The 25,442-nt window shown below is 37.8% G+C and overlaps 2 protein-coding genes across 8 annotated transcripts in view; one reads left to right on the top strand and one right to left on the bottom strand.

Annotated features, from left to right (window-relative positions):
- Window positions 1-82: 82 nt before the first annotated feature.
- On the bottom strand, window positions 83-367 carry LOC124963020 (60S ribosomal protein L36a-like). Its single transcript, XM_047522415.1, has one exon. It carries the CDS (start codon window positions 365-367, stop codon window positions 83-85), a length of 285 nt encoding a protein of 94 aa, XP_047378371.1.
- Window positions 368-1,413: 1,046 nt separating this feature from the next.
- Window positions 1,414-25,442, top strand: part of Osbpl9 (oxysterol binding protein like 9) — a 144,819-nt gene continuing 120,790 nt past the window's right edge. For 3 of the 7 annotated variants that reach the window (XM_047549388.1, XM_047549407.1, XM_047549398.1), the window contains exons 1-2: window positions 1,415-1,551; window positions 25,082-25,132. In XM_047549388.1, the coding sequence (XP_047405344.1) occupies window positions 1,441-1,551; window positions 25,082-25,132 (162 nt within the window). In that variant the 5' untranslated portion in view covers window positions 1,415-1,440. Of the gene's footprint in view, window positions 1,552-25,081; window positions 25,133-25,442 lie in introns of all 7 variants that reach the window. The other 4 variants (XM_047549378.1, XM_047549369.1, XM_047549425.1 and 1 more) reach the window with 2 other exon arrangements.

Genomic DNA, 25,442 nt, shown 5'->3' with positions numbered 1-25,442 from the left:
CAGCTCTTTTATTTTTATTTATTTATTTATTAAGTGAAGATAACCTCAACATTTTATTATCTTCATAACAAAACAATGAAGCTTAGAACTGGATCAATTGGTCCTTTCTCTTCTTATCTCCTCCCAGTTCAAAATGCTTGCATCTTTTAATAGCCAGCATTCTTTTAGATCTGCAGCTAGGCTCAACGCACTCAAGCCTCAGCACAATCTTCTTTGTAGTTTTAGCTTTTTTCCTGAAAATAGGCTTAGTCCTGCCCACCATAGCCACTTGTTTCCTGTCATAACGCCGTTTTCCCTGTGCATACAGAGAATCCTTGTCCTTCTTGTATTGTGTCAACGTCCGGTGGGTCTTAAGAATGTTCACCATGTTTGCGGAAGCGTTATCGGCAAGGAAGAAAGCTCTTTTTATTTTGAGATAGTCTCCCTAAGTTGCTTAGGGCCTAATCTAAATTGCTGAGACTGACTTCGAGCTTGTGATTCTCCTGCCTCAGGCTTCCAAACTGCTAGGATTACAGGCCTGTATCAACACATCCAGCTACAGAATGTGATCTCTTAAAGAGCTCTCATTCACTGTTGCATTCTCAGGAACTCCGACCGTGCCTGGATGTAGTATGTGGTCCATAAGTACATATATTGCCCTCCTAGGTTGCAAGTGATCTACCCTTACTTCTCTAGCCTATCGTCCTACCACTTTCTACCTGGCTTACTGTTACTGTAACACTGAGCTTCTTGTATTCCTAACATCTGTCTTTGCACTTACAGTTCCTTCAGCTTGAAAGTCTCTTTCCCCAGGTTCCCTCCTTCACTTTCTTTGCTTTGGTCACGTTACCTTCTCTTTCAGGCCTTCCCTGTTTAAGAATCTAAAAAGGCAACACCAACTTTACTTCTTTCCTGGTTTAATTATTTTCCAGGGCACTTACCAATTTTCAATATATCATTTACTATTTTTTATTGTCTGTCCCGCCTTCCCCACCCTCCATGAAGGTTCTGGTATATACTCAAAGCCCACAAGAAAGCCTAGTGCAAAGATAATAAAAGTCTTCTTAGAAGCGGGGGGGGGGGGGAACCAACAAATGTTTATTAAATGAATGGGATTTGTGGAAAAAAATGCTTAAGTGAATGTCAGATGCGAAGTCTTATAGTATCATCGGGGCTTATTATTATTTATTCCTTAGGTGTACAAATAATCTTAACAGCAGTATTCACGGTTGCATTCTTGCTGCCTGGCACTGAGCCCTGCACACAATAGTCGCCCTGAGAACGCGTTTGACAGTGATTGCTGGGGGCTGGGGTCCGTGGGCCCACCCACAGGAGCCGTCGCTGGCCCCGCCCCGGCCCCGCCCCGGCCCCGCCCCGGCCCGCGGAGACCCCGCCCCCGCATGCTGAATGCCATATAGGCGAGTGACGTCAGGCCGTTTGTTGTCATTGGCGGCTCCCAAGATGGCGTCCATCGTGGAAGGGCCGCTGAGCAAATGGACTAACGTGATGAAGGGCTGGCAGTACCGTTGGTTCGTGCTGGACTACAACGCGGGGCTGTTGTCCTACTACACGGTGAGTCCTCGGCAGACAAAGCTCCGAGCGCCTCGGGGACCTTGCTTCCTGGGTGGAGGTGGGCACCGGGACTTTGGGTAGCCGGGTTGAGGTTGCTAGGCTGGGGGTGCCGCCGTACGAGAGGGTTCCCTTGTGGGGGAGGGTTTTGCGTCCTGGATAGCCAATGAGGGTGAAGGAGATGTGGTTGCAGCCAATAAGCAGGCCCTAGCTGTCTGATTTATGGGTTGGGGGCGAGCCACGTTTTTTTGGGGGGGGTCTGGTTTTAAGCAGGTGGTCGTGTCCCAAGCGGTTGTGAGCGGGTAAGACTGGTCGTAGTTATGATTTAGAGGGTCCAGCCGTGCGGTCTATGCCGCCTCCCTACGTTGTCATGGACTTAACACAGTACCCCCAGGCCCTGTAGACGGCCGCACCCCTTAGCTTCCCTCCGGGGAACGGAGAGCTCTGCTTCCTTGCAGCGGTAGCCAGATGAACCTGGTCAGGTCCAGAGGTGACCCTCGGGCAAACCAGGGCGTCCAGAATTCCTTCTGTCTGTCCAGGTTGGGTGTGTTAGTCAAGGTATGCACCCCACTTTTCAGCGGGAGACGAGCGTAACCCACGCCTTAACTTTTGAGAAGAGAGGATTTCCTTCGCGCGGTTCTCTCCTTAGCTGAGAGGTAGAAGGCATAGTGCGGTATACCCTTGAAAGTTATATTCTGGGAAGGCTGAGTTGAGAGTTTCACTGTCGTTTATTCGCAACAATGGCGGTGGGCAAGTAGACGAATTCTTACGAATTTTGTTTTCTGACCACCCTTGTTACCCCCATAGCATTAGAGATGGAAGGTGGGTGGTATCAGAGAAAGAAATTACTTCCAAAGATATTTCTCTGAATGGTGTATAGTTAATAGCCAACGAGAGGGAAGAAACCACTTAAATGGACAAAATGTCTTGAAGACTTTAGAAAATAAGACAGGGAAAAATGAAATTATGGAAGAAGAGTTTAATTTATTGAGAGAAATAGAAACATATTTACACATTCATTTTAAAAAAATGAGTTCCTGCTATGTGTGTTTCCAGCCAGCAAGAATTAATAATGATGAAGACATTCATTGTTTCTCAGGAGCTTTTATTCTAGTGGGTCCTTTAATTCATTTTGCTCTTAATAACACTACAAGATAGGTACCCATTCATTATCCCTATTTAATATCCCCATTTTACAGTTTTGGAATTGGAGGCTGCAGTCTTTTAAGTAATTGCTCAAGTTCATATAGGCAGGCAGTAAGTGGTAGAATCAAGATGCCAAATTGTTGGCTTTCCAGTGGTTTCTATTAAACTTCACTTTCACTACAGGAAGGAAAAATGTGAAAGCTCTAAGTTATTAAGGCAAACCCGCAAAAGTGAAAGTATTACTTTTCATCATTCAACTATCAATTTCCTTTCTCTACATCACTCTTTAAAAGTCAGTACTAAACCTTAATGAGTCTTAAACATGTTTTCACCCAAGATTATCTTTATGTAGGAATGGAAGAGAAGCAACTGAACCTTATATCCTGAAAACTCTGAAATTATGAAATCCCATGAGTTAGATAAATGAAGAGTAATATTTTGTTTCAGTAAGTGTGAATCAGAAAATCCCATGGAACCTATCCAACCTATTCAGACTAGAGTAATTCCAGTGAGTGGCTCTATGGAATTAAGTTACTTTACAAATCTGGATTTAGGGACTTGTAGAAGAGGTCTCAAGCTCTAGTTCTTGGGAGTTACTAGCCCAGATATAATGTTCCTTTTTCCTGTTCTCTTCCTTTAGTATATGTTCTTTTTTCTGCCTCCTTTTGGTTTTTGAATTCTTGGACAAATATCTCTATCTTATTGGCTAAATACAGGTTTTTATTCATATACATCTTTTTCTTCATCCTTAATACACTTATCCTCCCTTCTGAGACTGGATTCTATGCAACATTATCCTTGCCAGAGGAAGGAGGTATCATATTTCTTACTAATGGCCTTTTAGAAGTTTTGTCCTCTAGTTCTTTTTTTTTTTTTCCAGTACTGGGGATGGAATCTAGGGGCATGTTACCACTAAGCTACATCCTCTGAAGTTCCTGGGAGTACAGGAATGCACCACCACACCTGGCTCCCTTAGTTCTTTGGTGTTAAAGTATTTGCTTGCAGAGTAATGTACCATCTGTAACACTAAAATGCTACACAACCCCTAGTTAGAGGCATTTCAGTAAAAGATGAGAAAAGGATAGGTATTCACTGGAAAAGCAGGAGATACATTTAATGTTGATGATGAATTCTGTACACTTGGACATTCTTTCAGTGTATTTGGATTCTGAAGGATTTGAGGGTACATATTAATGATTTTCATGTGGCTGATAGATTGAAACTGTATTTTCTAGAAAGAATATATGAATTTGCTGTACAGTATTTTAAGCAGGGGAGTACATAGCAAGTCACTTTATTTCTTGTTTCCAAAATCACTTGAACTCTAATCTGACTCTGGTTCTTCACGTGTTCTAGGGTATCCCTGATAACTCGAACTAAACTATATTGACCTTATTTTAGAGTCAGCCTGTACTGATAATTGATATTGAGATAATTTCAGGATTGGGTTAGGATCATTGGGATTGCTGTGAACTGAATAGAGTCACCCAGGCCTTTCTTCATCCTGGATCTTCACTATACTTCAGCAAACTCCTGGATGAAATATTTTCTTTTATTTCTTAATTTCTTTTGTTTTTATAATCTTGAAAAAAAATTTTTTTTTTCTGATGCTAGAGATTGAACTCAGGGCCTCGTACATGCTAGGCAAACTTTCTATTACTGAACTACATTCCCAGCCCAATACTTTGTTTTTGAAAAAGAGCTTCCATATTTTAGTTAAACTTAATATACTGTAGTTCATTCAGCAAGCATTTATTTAGGGATGACTTTGAAATAGGCATTGTACTATCTATGTTGGGACTGTAAACATGAAGGAGAGATAATTCCTTTATTTAGGAACTTACAGTGTAGCAGAGTAGACCCTTAGACGTAATTTCAAAACAATAGGACAACTTTTACAATAGAACTATGAAGAATGTTATGGGAACATTGCTTAGAAAAGGCTGAAGACATTTGGGTTGACTTAATAGAGGAAGACAGAAGAGGAGTATTTCAGGTAATGGGAAACATGCATGTGCTGGGAAGCTTGAGAACATAAGGTATATTTAGGAGGGTTTTGAGAATTTCCTTTTTTCAAGGTGAAGTAGGATAGAAGAGGCTAGACACCAGAGGAATTTTCAGGAAGCAGGTTTATTGGCTGCAGTTGGCCAGTCTAGCTGAAACATTCTCTGGACAGAGATTTTGGAAACTTTTTGAATTTTATACCCAGCGGCTGGGAGCTTAGAGGGTCACATGACAAGTGCTCTCTGTTCCCTCCCCTAGACCAGACATAGGTTTCACAAGTTTTTTTTTTTTTTTTTAAACCAAGAAAAAGAGATGATATTGTTTTGTACAACAAGCTTGCAGAGCACCGAGCATGGTGGTGCACGCCTGTAATCCCAGTGGCTCAACTCAGGAGGCTGAGGCAGGAGGATCTTGAGTTCACAACCAGCCTCAGCAGTGGTGAGCTGCTAAACAACTCAGTGAGACCCTGTCTGAAATAAAATACAATAGAACTGGGGATTTGGCTCAGTGGTTGAGCACCCAAAATTCAATCCCTGGTAAACCCCCCCACCCAAAAAAAAAAAAGCTTGCAGACTCTACTCTGTCATATTTTTTGTGTATAAACCTGGCATTTTCAAGAAAGAGGAAGCTTTAAACCACAATACCTTCTGCAAACATCCTGCCTGCTGATACTCATTGTAAAAATCTTCTGATGAGAGGACAAATTTAATTATGGCAAGGGTCTTCTCAATGGGGGAGGTCTCTGGCCTGCTTCAGTAGTACTGAGATTGAACCCAGGGCAAGGGTTACACCACTAAGCTTTATCCCCAGCCCCCCACTTTTTTTTGGGTGGAGGGGAGTACTGGGATTGAACCCAGGAACACTTTACCACCGAGTTACATCCTCTGCCCTTTTTATTTTTTATTTTGAGACAGGGTCTCACTCAGTTGCCTAGGGCCTTGCTAAATTGCTGAGGCTGGCTTCAAACTTGTGATTGTCCTGCCTCAACCTCCTGAGTCGCTGGGATTATAGGTGTAACCCAACCCTTTATGTTTATGTTGCAAAGAAAAATGTGTATTTAGAATTAGGTAGCCAGACTCTGTTTGGATGATTGCAATTTTGTTGACAGTGGCCAAAGCGTCATAATCAGAAGTCAGTTGAACATATACTTTCTTCACTCCATTGGGCCTGATCAGGATGTTGACCTTGGCCATATCAGTGATACAGAGTTTCTTCCTTTCTTTCTTTTATTTTTTTATTTTTGGTACTGGGGAGTAAGTCCAGGGGTGTTTAACCACTGAGCCACATCCTCAGCCCTTTGGTATTTTATTCAGAGATAGGGTCTCACTGAGTTACTTAGAGCCTTGATAAGTTGCTGAGGCTGGCTTTGAACTCAAGATCCTCCTGCCTCAGCCTCTGAAGGCACTGGGATTGCTGGCATGTGCCACCATGCCTGGCATTACAGAGCTTCTTTATAACCTGATTGATCTAGTGCTTGTTGGTCTTGACATCCACAATGAACACACGTGTGTTGTTATCTTCAGTCTTCTTCAGATTCAGTGGTCAAGGGGAACTTGACAGAATAGTGATCAAGCTTCTTTCTCCTGGGGGTGCTCTTCTGAGGATATTTGAGCTGCCTCTGGAGTCTTAATGTCTTGGACTGCTAAAAGTTGGGTGATGTCTTGGACTGCTAAAAGTTAGGTGATGAGCAGATCTTTCTGTGGCTGTGGATGCCTTTCAACACTGCTTCTTGGCTTTCAGAGATTTTTCTTTGGCTTTGGCCTTGGGAGGATCAGGAGTTTCCTTCTTTGCTTTCCATACCATATTGATGAAAAGACTCCCCAGCCCTTTTTTGGTATTTTTATTTTGTGATAGGATCTCGCTATGTTACCCAGGTTGGCTTCTAACTTGCTATGCTCCTGCCACAATCTCCTGAATAACTGGGGATTTTGAGAAATTCTAAGCAACTCTAATACAAAATGAGATTGAATTCAGAAGGTATTTGGAGCTACAGGTTAGACTTGGAGTTAAAGATATGTTGGATTATAGCACAGAATTGGTTATTTGAAAATTTATTTTTTAGATGAAATGCCCAGGGAGAGCTAAGAATATAAATTTAGGAGCATTGTGTGAATAGCGAACTGTTAATGTAAATCATGATCACAAAGGAAAATGAGAAAGAAAATTGGAGTAGGTGAGAAAATATTCAAGGGGTTGGAAGTTTAGAAAGTTTGTGCATTTTGTTAATTTATCAAATGGGTATTGAGTACCTACTGTATGCCCTACATTTTGCTAGGAAATGGATTTAAAGTAGGAAATAAAATGGAAATCAACCATACTTATGATACCTCAAGTGTGTTGGGGGTACAGCAAGTAAAATGTGACAGGAAGCAGTGTTGGAGGGCGCATGTGACTCCTAGAAGACACAGACTTGTTTTGACCTGAATGAAGTAGAGAGTTTAGGCATGTGTGCAGAGAGGGAAAAGGGCTTGAGAGAAAGGGAATAAATGTTTCTGGAGGAGACAGGATTAAGGAATTTGCCAGTCTCAAACTTGAGCTATGAAGTAGGCAGTAGTGGGAGATAAGCTGGAGAGCTAAGCAGTGGGGTAGAGAATAAAAGGCTTTTTTTTGGCAAACTCTGCTGAGAAATTTGAACTTTATCTTTAGGGCAGTAGAGCATCATATTGGAGTTGCAAGCACTTTTATTATTAAAAAAAAAAACTTAAGAGAATTTCAACTGTACATAAAAGTAAAGAGGATAGAAAAATGAATTTCTGTCATCCAGCTTGTACAATTATCAACATAAGGCCGATTTTGTTTTATTAATATTCTTTTTAGCTCCTTCCTCCTTCCTTAGATTATTTAAAAGCAGTTCCTAAATACCTTATTACTGCATTTCATTTGTGAATATTTCAGTATGTGTTACTCAAAGTTAAGATTTTTGTCTTTTTTGGAGTTAATGAGGATTAAACCCAGGTCCTTGTGCATGCTGGGCAAGCCTTCTGCTGCTGATCTATATCACCAGCCCCAAAGTTAGGATTTCTCTTTAAAAAATGTTATCAAAATACCTTCATTACAATAAAATAGTAATAATAATTTATTAATACCAAATATCTAGTCTGTTCTGTTTCCTTGATTATCTCAAACCCTTATCAATTGGTTGGAGTTAGGATTCCAAATGAGATCTACCTTTAAAAGTCCTGAATATCTTTTTTTTAAATATTTTTTTAGTTGTAGATGGGCACAATACCTTTATTTTATTTATTTTATTTTTATGTGGTACTGAGGATAGAACCCAGTGCCTCTACTTGCTAGGCAAGTGCTGTACCACTGAGCTACAACTCCAGCCCCCTGAATACCTTTTATTATATAGATTTGCTCTCCCTCTTTTTTTCTTTGCCATTTATTTGTTTAAGAAACCAGGTCATTTGCTCTGTTGAGTTTTCCACATTTTGCATTTTATTGGAGGCATCCTTTAGGTATGTTTAAACATGTTCCTTTGTCCTCTTTATTTCCTACAAACTGATACTTTAAGCGAGAAGCTTAATCAGATTAGTTTTCTTTTTCTCTTGAGCAAAAATGCCTCATAGTGGAACCTATTGAATCAAGAGGCATAGGATAACTGGTTTTCTCTCTATGATGTTAAAATTGCTCAATAGGTTTAGGTTAAAAGTGTATTTTATTTTTTAATTTTTTATACTGGGGATTGAACCCAGAAGCAGTTTATCACTGAGCTACAGCCCTTGCTCTTTTTAACTTTTTATTTTGAGACAGGGTCTCAAGAAGTTTCTTAGGGCCTTGCTAAATTTCTGAGGCTGGCCTTGAACTTGCAATCTTCCTACCTCAGTCTCCTGAGTCACTGGGATTATAGGCAAAATGTGTATTTTTTAAAGCATGCTGTGGTTACTGAGGAGAGATTGGTTTTGACAGGACTTAGTGATTGAATGTGAGTGAAAGGGCAAGAAGAGGCTGATGACATCCAAGTTTTTGGTTTGAGTTGGATTAATGATAATAGGGAAGATAAGAACAGGTTCTGGGAGAAGGCAATTGCTTTTATACATGTTGAAATTGAAGTAAAGATGTATTAATAGTTTGGAGTTAATACAAAAATCTGGGCTACAGATAAATATTAGTTTTTTATGTATGAGTAGTTGAGAAAGTGACTGAGAAGAATAGATCTTTGGTTACAACACTGAAAAACACCATTGGATTAGTTATGTATTGCCAGGTAACAAATTCCTCTAAAACTTATTAACTATAAACCACAAATATTTATTATCTCCTAATTTATTTATGTCAGACTTGAATGGTTCAGGCTCAGGGTCTCATGAAATTACAGTCAAAACATTAGCCGGGGGCTGGGAATGTGGCTTAGTGGAAGAGTACTTGTCTAGTATAAAGGCTGAGTTTGATCCCCCTGCACCCCACCCCTTGCCAAAAAAACAAACAAAACAAAACAAAAAACACGTTAGCCAGGATTTCAGTCATTTGAAAGGCTTGACCAGGGCAGGAAGAGCTGCTTCCAAGGTGATTCACACAGTTGTCACAAAGCCTGTTTCTTGCTGACTGTTGGAAGGTGACCTTATTTCTCACCAGGTAGCTTTTCCATTAGGTTACTTTATGTCATCATGACAATCTGCTGGCTTCACTGAGATAGAGTGATCCAAGTGAAAGCAAGGAGGATGACTTTTCATGACCTGTTCTCAGACCATCGCTTTTGTCTTATTCTTTCTTTAGAAACTAGCATTAAGTTCAGTTCATGTTCCTGTGGGTGGGACTTTTACATACTGGGCATATTGGGGGAGAACTCGGATTTTACCCCCCCCCCCCATTTTTTTCAGTATTGGAGCTTGAATTCAGGGGTGCTTTATCACTGAGCTACATCCTCAAGTCTTTTTAAAATTTTGAGACAGTGTCTAAGTTGCTGAGGGTATTGCTCGGTTGCTGAGGCTGACCTCAAACTTGTGATCCTCATAACTCAGCCTCCTAAATTGCTGGCATTACAGGCATGTGCCCCTGTGCCCAGTTGTCTCTACCTTTTGAAAGAAGAAATTGTGGCATAATTGTAAACTATCAAAACCATATGTAAAGGATTATCATATAAGGAAAGCCCGAATAGGAGAATGAAAAGTGACATCCAGAGATATAAGAAAAAAACTAGAAGAATGTGGTTGACATGGAAGTCAAGGGTGGAATAAGAAGTTGACCTGAATACTGGTGAGAGGATAAGGGCTAATACATATCTACTGGATTAATCAACTTGGACATTGATGGTCCTTAGTAAAGGCAGTTTGTGGAGAGGGTTGGGTGTAGAAGGCAGTGGTTTGAAGAATAAATAGGAGGAAGAAGTAGACCCATGAATGTGGACTATTCAAGATGTTTCATGGCAAAAGGGGCAGAGAGAGAGGGGTATGGAATTGAGGGGAAGGGTTTTAAAGTTAGGAATATGCTTAAATGTTGTAGGGATAGGTTATAGCAGGATCCATGTTAAAAATGAGGGAACAGTCAGGACTTGAGATTAGTAAAGATTTAGAACAATGACTTTTCAACTGGAAAAAGGAATAACTAAAAGTTAAAGATTAAAAAGGTAGTATGAGGAACTAGTTTTGATTATAAAATACATTTGGTGTAAGTCATTTTACATAAATGTTTAACCCTTTTCTTGATTTGCATTGTTTTTTGTAACATTTTTCAGAAAAGGTTAGGAACGTGAATTAGTAAGTTACTTGTGCCACTCAAAGTATTCTTTGTAAAAGTCATTAGAAAAATCACATTCTTTGCTGTTGCACACTGGAGGAGATTCATGATGACTTTGCATTTTAAAACCACTGCTAGTCAAAACACATTTAGGTGTTATTTGGCAGTTTTTAGCACGTCTAGAAGATTTTTTGAAATCTAACATTTAATACTTGGATTTTAGGGTTTTGAAACATTTTGAGTGTCTTGTAAATATGTGAAAGTAGTCTCAGATTCTTCTATAAAGATGTCAGTGCCATTCATATCAAATAATTAAAAGTAAATTTATACTTTTATAAGTAAGCTATTCTTGAATGTATCAAATGTGATCTTCTTTTTTTTTTTTTTTTTTTGTATAGGGGATTGAACCTGGGGTGGTTAACCACTAAGCCACATTTCCAGCCCTTTATACATTTTTAAATTTTTAGACAGAGTCTCACTAAGTTACCTAGACCTTGATAAGTGGCTGAACTTTGCTTTGAACTTGGCGATTCACCTGCCCTCAGACTCTGATCACTGGGATTACAGGAGTGTACCAGCACACCCAAATGTGATTTTTTTTGAGATTATATACTTACTCAATTTGCTCCCAAATAAAGTAGAAGTACTTTTTTTTGCCATTTCTTCCAAATATAAAAACAATATATGGTCATTGTAAAAAGAATTCAGAAAATAAAAGTTAAGAACATATTAAAAATCATGTTGCTAGATCCCATTCCAGCTTTCTTCGTCAGACCTGTCTCTCCAAGTAACTCCACTTCCTTGCTGAGGATGCAAGGTGGCTGGTGAACTTCTTGAGAGCCAGTTGAAGGAGAGTTAGGCTATGGCTGTTTGCCTCGGGTCCAACTGGAGGAGCTCTTCCTGTGAGTAAAAAGGTAGGAACTGAGGGACCATCCCAGCAGCTGCAGAAGCTCCTTTTGCTTTCGGGAATTCCCACCTTCTCTACCTGAACAGTACAGGTTGCTCCATCCTGCTCCATTGCAAATGCTATAATTTCATTATTAAGCTTATATGGTATGTTTTAAGGATTGAGTATCCTTTGGTGGAAATGCTTGGGACCAGAAATACTTCGGATTTCAGACTTTTTTGAAATTTTGGAGTATTTCTATCTATATCATGAGATATTTTGTATGTAAAACTAATTTGTGTTTTATATACACTTTACACACATAGGCTGAAAGTAACTGAAACTTTTAGTGGGCCTGCATTTTGACTACGTTCTGTCACAGGTCAGGTGTGGAATTTTCTACTTGTAGAGTCCTGTTTGTGTTCAAAAAGTTTCAGGTTTTGGAACATTTTGGATTTCAGATTTTTTGGTAAGGATATTCAACCTCTGTACAAATCTGATAAAATAAATTTAGAATTGTAAAAGAATTTATTGCTGGACACAGTGGCATCCACTTGTAATCCCAGAGATTTGAGAGGCTGAGGCAGGAGCATTTCAAGTTCAAGACCAGCCTCAACCATTTAGTGAGGCCCTAAGGACTTAGTGAGACCCTGTCTCGGAATAAAGCATAAAAAAGGACTGGGGGTGTGGTTTGGTGGTTAAGAAACCCTGGGTTCAATCCTCAGTACCTGCCCTCTCACCCCTGCAATTATATCTAAATTTAAATGCCCTAAAAAGAAAACAAAGGTGCCTGTGTGTGTGTGTGTGTGTGTGTGTGTGTGTCTCTCTCTCTCTCTCTCTCTCTCCTCCCCTGACCTCACCTCCCCTCTCCTCCTTTCCCCTTCCTTCCCCTCCCTTACTTTCTTTCTATTTATATTTGGTACTGGGGATCGAACTCAGGGGCACTCTATCATTGAGCTACATTCCCAGTCTGTTTTATTTATGAGTTTGAGATAGGGTCTCACTAAGATGATGAGGGTCTTGCTAAGTTGCTGACACTGGCTTTGAACTGGAGACCCTACTGTCTCAACCTCCCGAGTTGCTGGGATTATAGGACTGTGCCACTCTACCCGAGTATCTTTCATTTTCCTTGAATACTGCAGTCAGTCTTGATTTTTCCCTTCCCTAAAACTCCTAAGCCTAGCTAATAATTCTTTTGGGTGTTTAATTATTTTATATGTTATAATTAACCAACCATATGTCTGGTACATTCTTAAACTGTACAACAGGTTTACAACCTTGGTGGCAGTTTGTACTGAACATTGTAATCTTCAAGCTCAACAATGTAGCACATTATTGTAGTGAATACAATGTCCAAGGTCCTTCAAACTAGGCTCTGAGTTGAGATGCAAAAGGCCATTTGGAATTCTAGTTTATATAGCCTTCTACATAATATACTTGCAGAATATACTAATAAAATATACTAATGATATTCTTGCAGAATATACTAATAACAAATATGTATATTTCCATTGTCTATGTAAAACCTGATTGAGATTATATAAATAGAAGTGACTTCTGATTAATTATCCAGAACCCGTAGAACTGTGTGGGATCTTTTGCTTAAATCAGACAAGTGGTCAGTTCTTGTTGCTGTTGAAAGTAGTTTTGTTGATGATAATAATTTTTTGAAAGATAAAAAGTAAAATTGTTAATCTTAGAGCCTGACTGAATGCCTATAATCTTAGCTACTCAGGGGGCTGAGGCAAGGGGAATCTCAAGTACATGGCCCGCCTTAAAATCCTGTTAAGGTCCTGCCTTAAAATACAATACCATACAATACAATACAATAAAAGATCGGGGGATATAGTTCAGAGGCAGAATGTTCATGGGTTCAATTCCCAGTACCACCAAAATAGAATTGTTAATCTTAAATATGCCATTTCTATATGTGGCAATTGTTATGGATCAGATTTTCCAATAGTTAGGTAATAGGTGATACCAACCAGAACAAGAACAATATACAGTGATTTAGATTAAGGATTAAATTCCTTTTACTGCTAATAAAGAAAAACAAACATCCAATCCAATCGTTTTCCTTCTTATTCATTCTGTTGTAAAGGATTACCTTCTTAGACTAGTTTCAACTTGTTTAAAAAAGGGGAATTTTCTTTCTTTACAGAAATTAAGTTTACATGGTACATGGAATCATATTCAAGGAAAGTATTTTGAGATACATTTTTTTTTCTATTCACATACTATTTATTATAAAAATTCATTTTCTGGGGCTGGGGCTGTGACTTAGTGGTGGAGTGCTTGCCTTGCACTTGTGAGGCACTGGGTTTGATCCTCAGCACCACATAAAAATAAATAAATAAAATAAATGTATTGTGTCCCTCTACAACTAAAAATATTAAAACAAAAAAACAAAAAACCCAACAACTCATTTTCTGTTTCCTGGAGTTTTGTTCACATAACGCTCCTGGGCTAAGATTGTTGACTTCTCTCATTTCTTATTTTGTATTTTAGCAGTATTGTTACAGTACAGCTGGCAAATAAAATGCTGTGTGAAAATTTGCATGTCCTTCTGCAGCTCTCTTTACAGTCTCCCAACCTTCCTCTTTTATTTTAATTGTTTTTTGTTGTTTGTTGCAGATGGATACAATACCTTTATTTTATTTGTTTATTTTTATGTGGTGCTGAGGATTGAATCCAGTGTCTCATGCATGCTAGGCAAGCACTCTACCACTGAGCCACAACCCCAACTGAAAAAAATATTTTTTAGAAACAGAAGATTAAGTTCTACCATCCTAGCCTCTCTTCTTCAGGGTAGATAAACCTATTGAAAGTGTTTTCTGCCATGTGTGTCTCTATTCATTCATCTTGCATTACTCTATAGCAATTTTCTTTTCTCTTTTTTTCTTCCTCCTTCCCTCTTTTTTCTTTTATTTATTTATTTATTTATTTATTTATTTATTTTGTGATACTAGATATTGAAACTAGGGATACTCTATCACTGAGCTATATCCTCAGCCCCTTTTAAGACCAGTCTCACTAAGTTGCCCTGGCTAGACTCCCAACCAGCTGGTATTACAGGTGTGGCCACTATGCCCAGCACTTCAGAAGTCTTTTTTTTTTTTTTTTTTAAGCTTCCTCATTTTATTGAAAATTCTTAGTTTTCAGTGATAACTTTTTTTGCTAAACCTAGTGGATACCTTTTTACTCTTAATCTTAGAGCTGTTTCTGTAGTATATGATGATGGATTACTCTTTCTTATAAAACTTTAAAACAACAGTTTTACTCTTCTTGAAGAGATGACAACCTATTCTTAATTAAAGGGGAAAAATGCTTTGAACAATAGTGAAAGGTATATCTCGTAGAAGGAAGAAGCTAAAAGTTCTGCCAGGTATGGTGGCACTGTAATTCCAGTGACTTTGAAGGTTGAGGTAGGAGGATTGCAAGTTTGAGGCCAGCATGGGTCACTTAGCAAGACCCTGTCTTGAAATAAAAAAATAAGAAAAGGACTGGGAATATAGCTCAGTGGTAGAGCAACCTTGGATTCAATCCCCAGTAATGGGCAGGGCGGGGGACAAAAGTTTTGCCTGAAATCTCACTGTCTTTGTTTTTAAGAACATCTTTTCATATGACTCTATGTTTAAATGCATGTGTGTATATATTTTAAATAAGTGGAATCATTTTATATTTGACATTCTATAACCTAAAAGCATCTTAAGATTTTTCTACATAATTTATTATACCATTTTATATTATAGTCAAGTGGGCAGAATGAACAAAGTGTAACATTTTCCTTCAACCTTACTTAATTAGATCTCATTTATATGGTTTGTTAGCCTTCCAACACTGTGATAAAACACCTGAGATAATCAACTTAAAGAAGGAAAGATATATTTTGGCTTATGGTTTCAAAGATTTCAGTCCATGGTGGTTGATTCATTGCTTTGGGACTGTGGTGAGGCAGTACATCAGGGCAGGGAGCAAACTGCACATTCTCTTCAAGGGCGTGCCTGAATGACCCAACTTCCTTCCAGTAGTCCCCATCTCCTAAAGGTTCCTCTCAGTAGTGCTATAGTATGGTCACCAAGCCTCTAGCATATGAATCTTTGTGGGACATTTAAGATCCAAATCAGCTGGGCATGGTGGCTCACTCCTGTAATCCCACCTATTTGGGAGACTGAGGGAGGAGGATCACAGTTTAGGGCCAGACTTGGTGGCCTTTTATTTTATAAAAAATAAAAAGGACTGGGATTGTAGCTTAATGGTAAAGTGCCCCTGAGTTCAATCCCCAGTATTTAAAAAAAAAAATCTAAACCTTAACATCTGGCTTTGTGAGATTAAAATTCCTATGTTCTTTGTGATGCTGAAAGAGAAAGTACTAATATGTCAAAAAGTTCCCCCTTATCTGAGGAGGTACATTCCACAGTTCCAGTGGATTACCGAACCTGCACATAAAACCAACCCTACATATATAAATGTTTTTTAAACTATGCATAGATATCTAAGATAAATTTTAACTTGAAAATTAGGCATAATAAGAGATTATAATAGCTAATAATAAAACAATAGTTATAACAATGTTTAACAATGAAATTTTTATGAATGTGGTCTCTGTCTCGAAATACTGTATTGCATTCACCCTTCTTAGGATGGTGTGTGATGCTACAGTGCCTATTTGATGAGATGAAGTGGTGTGAATGACAGGCTGAGTAGTGTTTGTCTACTTTGTAAGGGTTACTGGAACATTAACACTGTGACACAGTTGATCTGATAATTGGATAACCCTGACAGCTACTAAATGACTAAGGAGCAGGTAGCATATGCAGCATGGATAATGTGGACAACAGAATGATTCATGTTGCAGGTGATCATGATGGCATGAAATTTCATCATGCTACTCAGAATGGAGAACAATTTAAAACTTAGGAATTATTTCTGAAATTTTCCATTTAATATTTTCAGACTATAGTTGACCACAAATAACTTGACATCTCAAAGTGAAACCATGGATAAAAGGGGGACTGACGTATTATCTACCATGGTTCTACTTAGCTGGGTATTATTCTCTTAATTAAAGCAGTTACAAAGACTCACCAACGGGCAAGGAGAAGAGATGCAAAAGAATCTGCTGTTTGATGGGTGAATTGCAAATTCTAGAAGAGTATGTGGGATTGGAAATACAACTGTAGTCATTTTTGCTAAAGACTGTAAAAAAACCTACTATTATGTGTTAATCTCTGTTCTAGGTTCCCTTCCTTCCTTCTTTCCTTCTTTCTCATGGTACTGGGGATTGAACCTAGAGCCTTCTTGCATGTTAGGCAAACATTCTACCACCAAGTTACATCCCCAGCTCCATATCCCCTCTCCATCCCCCTTTTTGAGATAAGATCTCACTAAATTGCCCTAACCTTGAATTTGCAATCCTCCTGTCTCAACCTCCTGAATAACAGGCATTATATGTGTGCACTTCCAGGCTTGGTTTGTTTTACATTATTTTCTTTATTAGCAGATACTATCATCTCTTTAAGCCTCACAGCCTCTCTCATTTGTTCTTGCTATACCACTGTATCACCTAAACTGCCATGATATCTCACCTTGTCTATTATAAAAATCTCAAAACAAGCTGGGCATGAGGGCATGCACCTGTAATCTCTGATTTGGGAAGCTGAGACAGAAGGATTCCAAGTTCAATTCCAGCCTCAGCAGCTTAGCAAGGCCCTAAGCAATTTAGTGAAACTTTGTCTCAAAAAATAAAAAGGCCTGGGGATGAGGCTCAATGGTTAAGTGCCTCTGGGTTCAATCTCTGTTGCCAAAAAAAAAAAGAAAAAAGAAAGAAAACCTTGCCTTAGAATTATAGTCACCTAGAAGGGTAGAGTGAATATCAGTTTCTGGTAGGTAACATCCTGCATTGACTAGCCCACCATGTTGTACTTGCATTTTATCTTTCAACTTCTGCCTTCATTATTTTTCTAGAAATTCATAAATTTTGAAGTAAACTTGGAACTGATAAAGAATGGGTGTTTTAAAATTGCCTTTTGAAAAAGTACTTTTTCCCTGATTATAGAAGTAAAATGATTCTTTATAGGTCATTAATTTCTCAAGCCCTTAAGTTTCATAAGCAGTTTGGCATAGCTCTGGAATTCTTGAGCTACTTACTTCCTTATTCTTTCTCATAACTTTCTCTTAAGCAGCAACTTTTGAGAGAGATTCTTTAAGAAAATCATTTCTCAGGCAGTGTTTGAATTTATAGCATTTTCACCCTGTCTTTTGGTATTTACATACTATATTTCAAATGCTTTTCGTTGTTATCTTGGGAATCATATTTAGCAGTTTCTTTGCAAATTTTTTTTTTCTGAGTCCTAAACTCCAAATTTGAACCAAGAACTTTTAAATATGGCCCCATTCTAAATTGGGCTCTATAGGAACAGTCTTGAATTAGAATAATGCCTCTGAAATTTCATGGTTCTGCGTTCTTACCAACTACACTTCTTGTGTATTACACACATTTTCCTATATTCTTCAAATATTTGTAGTGCTCTTCTTGTTCTCTTTTTATAGTTTTATTTTGGGCCTGCTTAGTCTTTTCCAAATAAAGAAAAAGATCCTCAGGCAGTGTTGATAAAGAAATGAAGTTGAATGATAATAAATGATTATAATTTCACAGTTTGGTAGAAGAAGTACTAATATCAAGCATAAACCAGTTGGAGTTTAACACTCCCCCATCATTTCCTTCAATCAACTTTTGTGAAAAAAACATGAATCAATATTTAGTATTTTTGGGCAATATTTTGAAAAACAAATCTGCTTTGAGGTCCAGCATATATTACTAATGTACTATAAATAATTTATAGATCTTGAGCTGCTATTTAGTGTTTAATATTTAACTTTATAAAGGATGCAGAAACTCTTAAGTCATCATGACTGTCCTTAATTGAATCTGTGGAAGCTGTTCTCATCACTGATCTGTTGTCCTGAAATTCTGACTTGAAGATGAAATTGTCCTTTTTCAACAGTGATGAAAGACTTGGCATTTTACAATGTAATAGGCCACAGATCAAAATACAGGTCCATATTCTTTACCCACAAGTTTAAAATTCTTAAAAATACTGACTTCCAAAAGCTTTTTTCTGAATTTATGATACACTCATTTGGAAACAAAGCCTGTCTTGAATTGATATGTGACTGTTTATAATCTTTATCACACTTGGTGTAAACACTTATACTGCAGAAATATTAGTATTATTAAATTAACATGCTTGGTTACCCCAGACCTCACTGCATGTGTGATATAGTTAATAAATAAAAATACATAATGTATATATAAAATATGTAATATGTGTAAATATATATATATATATATACACACTCATGTATATGTAGACCTATGTGATCTGTTTACCTAGGGGTTGGTGTGCCAGAGAATTCAGAAGTCAGAAATACCATTCTCTGAGAACTGCTAAGAGCTTCACAGTGATATTTACTTGACTGAATTCAGAAGGATTGCTCATTTTATAATCAGCCTTTGTGACTCAGAAAAGCTTTTAAGGAAGACTGAGATTAACCATGCGTGTAGTGACTGTGGTATAAATGCCACAGGCTTGTATTGCCTTTGGGGTCATACCTGGGTTTGAATCCAATTTTTCCCCCTTGCTCTCTGTAAGACTGTGGGCAAGTTATGTAAACCTTTCTGAATTCCTCAATTATAAAGTGGCTGTAATAAAAGAACCTGAATCATAAAATCACTGAGAGAATTAAATATAACAGTGGTTAAAGCACTAGCACAGTGTTTGGCAAATAAGCACTCAGTTATTGATAACGAAGAGCTAAAGTTTATGAGAATGTTTGACATAGTAATATTCACTAAATGTACATTGTGTTCACTATCACATGAGCCAATATTTCAATTTGTTAATGCATAACAATAAGTATCACTGATAAGACTACGGGCGCGGTGGTACTTACCTGTAATCACAGTGGCTTGGGAGACTGAGACAGGAGGATCGAGAGTTCAAAGCCAGCCTCAGCAAAAAGCGAGGTACTAAGCAACTCAGTGAGACCCTATCTCTAAATAAAATACAAAATAGGGCTGGGGATGTGACCCAGTGTCTCTGAGTTCAATCCCCAGTACCCCCCGCCCCCCCCAAAAAAAGACTACATTTAGGCTGTACTATTGTCTAAATAATTAGTGCATTTACTCTCTGAAAGTGGACTATATGGAATGCCAAATTTATGAGTAACAGCAGACCAAGGGGAGTTATGTTATACATATTTAATGGCATCAGACATTGATAATAAGATGCATTATCTCCATCTTAGAGATTTTATATATATACACATATATTTTATATAGGTATACCCATACACACACACACACACACACACACACACACACACACACACACACATTTTTTCCTGATTTCTTAAAGGGAGAACAGCCTTATTCTCAGAATCATGGAGGAACCCCAACATCACTTTCACCTTGTTTCAATTTATTTCCTAAGATGCTATTTGTAGTTTGATTAGTCACTAAATCTAATGTTCAAAATAAGTTTATCTATACTAGGGAGTGAGGAATTGAGAGGGTTATATATGATAACTTGAGGGGCAAGTGATGGGGAATGTTCTTCTAGTACTGTGAGTCTACAACTCCTCAAAGTTTTTGTTTCCAACAGCATGATGGCATTTTGTGTGATGGAGAACCCACAAGGCAAAAAGTAGTGAATACTCTCCAAGATATTAAATGCTATGAGGATAGCTTATGGAGTCTGCATCCTCTGAAGTAGAGAGACTTCAGGAGTGCATATCATTGCTATCATTTACTATTTTATAATTGTTATTGTAAGTAGTGCATTTGTGTGGAATTTTGTGACTTTTTATTGTGGTATAATTACATTTAATAAAAATAGATTTTAAGTGTATAGTTAGATGAGTCTCGGCATTTGTTACAACCTTGTTTCCAGGATCCCAGGCAAAATATAAAGTGTTGCTATCATCCTGTAAAGTTCCTTGCTATCTCTTTTGTGTCTGTCCACAGTCTCATGACAACCAGCTTCTCATGATTTCTGTCTTTATAGGTTAGTTTGCTGGGCACAGTGCCTTCTTGTCTAACAGGAGTGGATGGTCCACGGTGCCACACTCACCAGGAGTGCAACCTCATATGCTCTTGGGAGTGAAGTAATGAGTCTCCAGGCTGAAGCAGCGTTTACATTTATATGAAAAGCAGAGAAACCTTTTTTGACATTTGTCTGCTTTCATTTTACCATAAGTTTATTAAATGTTTATTCTTTTTTTAAACATGTTTAAAATCCTTATTTTTTTCATTGGTGCATTATAGTTAAAATGGTGGGATTCGGTATCACATATTCATACATACATACCATGTAACAACATGATTTGACCAATATCATTTCCCAGTATTGCCTCTTTCCTTCTTCTACTCCCTCCCACTGGTTCCTTTCCTCTACTCTACTGACTTCCTTTAGATTTTCATGAGATCCCCCGCTTTTTTTCTTTTTTCCTCTCTGGCTGCCACAAAGGAGAGAAAACATGACTGTAGGCTTCCTGAGTTTGGCTTATTTCACTTAACATAATGTTCTCAAGTTCTATCCATTTCCCTGTAAATGACATAATTTCATCCTTCTTTATGATTAGATAAAACTCCATTATATATAAATATACACCCCATTTTTTTTATCCATTCATTAGTTGATAGACCCTAAGCTGGTTCCATAGTTTGGCTGTTGTGAATTGTGCTACTATAAACATGGGTATGTATGTATCACTGTTGTATACTGACTTTAATTCTTCTGGATAAATACCAAGCAGTGGTATAGCTGGGTCATATAGTGGTTCCATTCCTAGTCTTTTGAGGAACTTCCATACTGATTTCCGTAGTAGTTGTACTAATTTATAATCCTACCAACAGTGTAAAGGTGTTCCTTTTTATCCAGATTTTTTATTGTTTCCAGCATTTATTATTGTTTGTATTCTTGTTGGCTGTCATTCTACCTGGAGTGAAATAAAATTTCAGTGTAGTTTTGATTTGCATTTCTTTAATTTCTAAAGATGTTAAACATTTTTCATGTATTTGTTGGCCAAATATTTCTTCTTTTTTGAGTATATGTTTAGTTCATCTGCCCATTTTAAAAAAAAAAATTATAGTTATAGATGGACAGAATGCCTTTATTTTATTTGTTTATTTTTATATGGTGCTGGGGATTGAACCCAGAGCCTCACACATGCTAGGCAAGCGCTCTACCACAGAGCTACAACCCTGGCCCCAGGTGAGACTTTTTTTTTTAAATATTTTTTTAGTCATCAGTGGACCTTTATTTGTTTATATGTGGTGCTGAGAATCAAATCCAGTGCCTCACACATGGTAGGCAAGTGCTGTACACTGAGCTACAACCCCAGCCCCCAGGTGAGAGTCTTGCTTGATCTTTCATACAAATTTATTTTAAACAAATAAAAATTAACATTCAAATAAAAGTGTCAGTGTCTTATATATCAGGTTTGGATGGCATTCTTTGTTTTATAAAAGGGTTGTAGAATTAATTTAATTCCCTAGTGAATTTTATGTATGTGTCTGCAAAACTTCCAGACATGCTGAGCTCTATGATATACACATGTAATTCCAGCTACTTGGGAGGCTGAGGCAGAAGGATCACCAGTTTGAAACTAGCCTCAGCAACTTAGGAAGACCCTGTCTCAAAAAGTAGAAAGGATTGGACTTTCAGCTACTTTTCTCTCATCATCAGAAGGGACTATGATTCATCAAGAAGAATCTAGTATTAGTGAATGGCAGTCTTGGGCAGGCATGCTTCAGTCCAGGGTGTAACTAGAGATTACCTGCTGCTGGAACTTCTTCTCACCTCTCTTGTTTCTCTCCCTGTGTAGGCTTTGATTGTCATTTTCTTCACATCCAAGGCATGTGATCTTCATGCTTGTGTGGCATCCGTATCTTTACAGCTTCAGTAGCAGATAGGAAGGAGCTCTTTCTTTAACCTCAATTGATATACTCCCCAGGAAAGACTAACTTGCTTTGTTGGGTATTGTGGGTAACCAACTTGGTTAGGTAACCACCCCTTGGCACTCTATCTGGGGGATGTTGTCATACCAGCTTTTCTTTAATCTCACATTAGGCCTGAGTGGGGAGAGAATGAGGGAGAGGGCCGGCCTGTGCTAATTGTGGAAGATTGAGGATTGGAGGATATTAGTGTGCAGGTATAGTCTAGGAGAATTATTTGCAGGGCAACCTTTTCAAATTGTGCCTGCTGTATCAAACTGCTATATTCTGCATGTGCAACATTCAGTAATTTACCTGGTCTCCCTAGTGTCACTTCATTTATAATACTTATAAAATTCTTACCATGCAAGATTTTGTGAGGTTTATTGTATATCAAGTGTCTGTCACAGAGAGGACATCAATGAGAGAATCTGCTGCTTCTGCTACTATCATTTCCCCTAGATCTCATATTTATTGGTGCTATAGTTCTAAACAGACCTTTGAAGATGTTTTGTCCTCCTTGTAAATCTTTATGTCTCTCCATTAACTACTGAAAAATACTTAATTTTTCTAAAAACTTAGTATTTTTTTTCAGACCCTTTAAGGTCTGATCCTGGCAATCCTATTTTCAGCCTTACCTCTGTTCCTCTCTGCCCTCTGTGCTCTGGTCTATAAGACTACTTTCCTCTGAGTAAGATAGTTTTCTGCATCTCCTTTCTTAATAATGTTCCCTTGCTTGTAATGATCTTTTCCTCCCTTCCTTCCCTCTTATCAGATTCTTTTTTTTTTTTAATTTTTTTTTAGTTGTCAATGGACACAATACCTTCATTCTATTTATTTATTTTTATGTGGTGTCGAGGATTGAACCCAGTGCTTCACACATGCCAGGCAAGTGTTCTACCACTTGAGCTACATCCCCAGCCTTTTTTGTTTTATTTTTCGTTTTTTGCCTTTTGGTACCAGGGTTTGAACCTAGGGGCTCTTTACCACTGAACCACATCCCTAGCCCTTTTTAATTTTTGAAACAGGGTTTCACCAAGTTGCTTAGGACCTTGCTAAGGTACTGAGGCTGGCCTTGAACTTGTGATCCTCCTGCTTCAACCTCCTTAGTTGCTTTTTTTTTTTTTAAAGCTCCAAATGGAAACATTGAAACCTGATTGTTGCCTTCTCTTGTCTTTTTTATAATAGGGAGCTTTTTGGAATTTATAGCTTTTTGTATTCATGGTAGTACTTAGTTTTGTTCTGTGTTAAAATAGTTTACATACTGGTTAAATAGTTTCCCTACATTTTTGCAAGAGTCTTTAACCAGTTATTTTGTAGAATGTTTCACATCATTCTGGATTTGCCTGGTTATTTCTTGGTCATATTTGTTTTAATCATTTTCAGTTATCTCTTTCAGTGTTTTCTAATTAATAATCCAAATAGTGGTATGATCATTGGGACCTGTCTGCCTATTTCTGTTTAATGTAATTTTATTTTAAAAATTGTGTTATGGTGGAAAAGAATCAAGGATGAATATGTGATTCTTAACTTGTTTGAGTTTACTTTGTATTCCAACATTATCAGATATTTTATAACCTGATTATTATTATTTTTGCCTTTATACTTCTGGTGGGAATATAAGTAGGGGTACAGGAGAGGGCTAAAATGCTTGAGGAATATTTTCCTTAGGTATATTTTCACTAGCTGTGTTATTAGTAAAGAACTCTTTTTGATCCTGCTAATATTGAGAAATTTTTTCTAAACTGTGTTAAGTCCTTCTTCTGGTATTTATAAGCGGAATATAAGAAGACTCTCCTCAATACCTTAGTAATCACTTGTGAATCTGAGTTTGGCTCAAGAATTTGGATGTGTAGGGCAGGGCATCTGGAGTTTCAAGTGAACGGTTGTCTGTAAAACATAATCACAGATATCAGCTTGTTTTGTTTCTTCCTTACATAGTGGAGTACAGAAGAATGCCAGTTGTTTCAGTATTAAGTATTTGTTGAATTCTGGTTACTTGAAATTTACTGAGTAATTTAATTTTAGGAATATTTATTGAATGTCAGCACTGCACTTGTGCATAACAGCCTTTGCTTGGCTCAGTATAGTGAGGGTGACATAAAGGGTAAGCAGTGTTTCATCAGGAAATGCGTTTTAGTTCCTAATGTGTACCAGACACTGTTCTGAAGCACAAGTCAAGATATAATTCCTACCCTCTAAGGAATGTGCTACAGGGTGGTACATGCCACTGGAGATTGGGAGCCCAGGAATACGAATCCAAAGAAAGCCAAGGTTCTTGATGAGTGACAACAAGGCAGAAAATCTGGGTCAAGGCTATTCCAAGCTGAAGAACATTGAATGAGAAGTCACAAAGGTGAAAAAGTCAGCCATTTGGGGAACTGCTTAAAGGTGAAGTTAAAGCAATGTTTCTCAAAGTGTGGACCTCTGATTTGTTGGAATCATCTGGGAGTGATTCTTAAAACACCTAGGTGATTCTTAACCTTCCCAAACATTCTCTGACTCATTCAAATAGGAGAAATACGGGGCTAGAATTAAGGGACTTGAAGACAATAAAAATTATAGTGTAACATGTTACATTAAAGGCATATGTAAAAGTTGTGTGATTAGGTTAATTTGTGTGTCGAGTCTAATAGTCTAGAAACTGGTTTCATTTAAAACTCGGTAATTCCCTATCAGTAAATGATTTCCTTTGGGAAGATGGGTGGGCAGAAGGAATGTATAGTACTAAAAATCTTGTTTTTTTTCATCCCCAGATAATTCTAAAAACAATTGATCTGTCCCTTAATCTTTTATTCATTAAATGTTTCGTTTTTCTTTAGTCCAAGGACAAAATGATGAGAGGCTCTCGCAGAGGATGCGTTAGACTCAGAGTGAGTATTGATTCATTTTTATGAAAACCAATTTTGACAGAAAAAGATGTATTTTGATGGAATCATGGAAATCCAAATTTAGTTTAGCTTCCTATCTTTACAGCTAAGGGACAGGGGTAAATTAGATGAGCTATAATGTTGGTGGTACAGCAACAGTAGAAAAAAACTCGGAAAAATCTCCATGAATAGCTACTCTGTTTTTCCTCTTCAGTGCTATTTAATAATGTGTGTGTGTGTGTGTGTGTGTGTAGCATGCTGTCCAGTAGAAATATAATTTGAGCCACATATATAATTTGAATTTTTCTGGTAG

Source organism: Sciurus carolinensis, chromosome 1 (assembly GCF_902686445.1).
Source record: "Sciurus carolinensis chromosome 1, mSciCar1.2, whole genome shotgun sequence".
Lineage (NCBI taxonomy): Eukaryota > Metazoa > Chordata > Mammalia > Rodentia > Sciuridae > Sciurus > Sciurus carolinensis.
This window is presented reverse-complemented; position numbering and strand designations above follow the sequence as displayed.

Excerpts from the sequence above, each read along its gene's own strand:
- LOC124963020 (XM_047522415.1), bottom strand. The coding sequence starts at position 367 with ATGGTGAACATTCTTAAGACCCACCGGACGTTGACACAATACAAGAAG.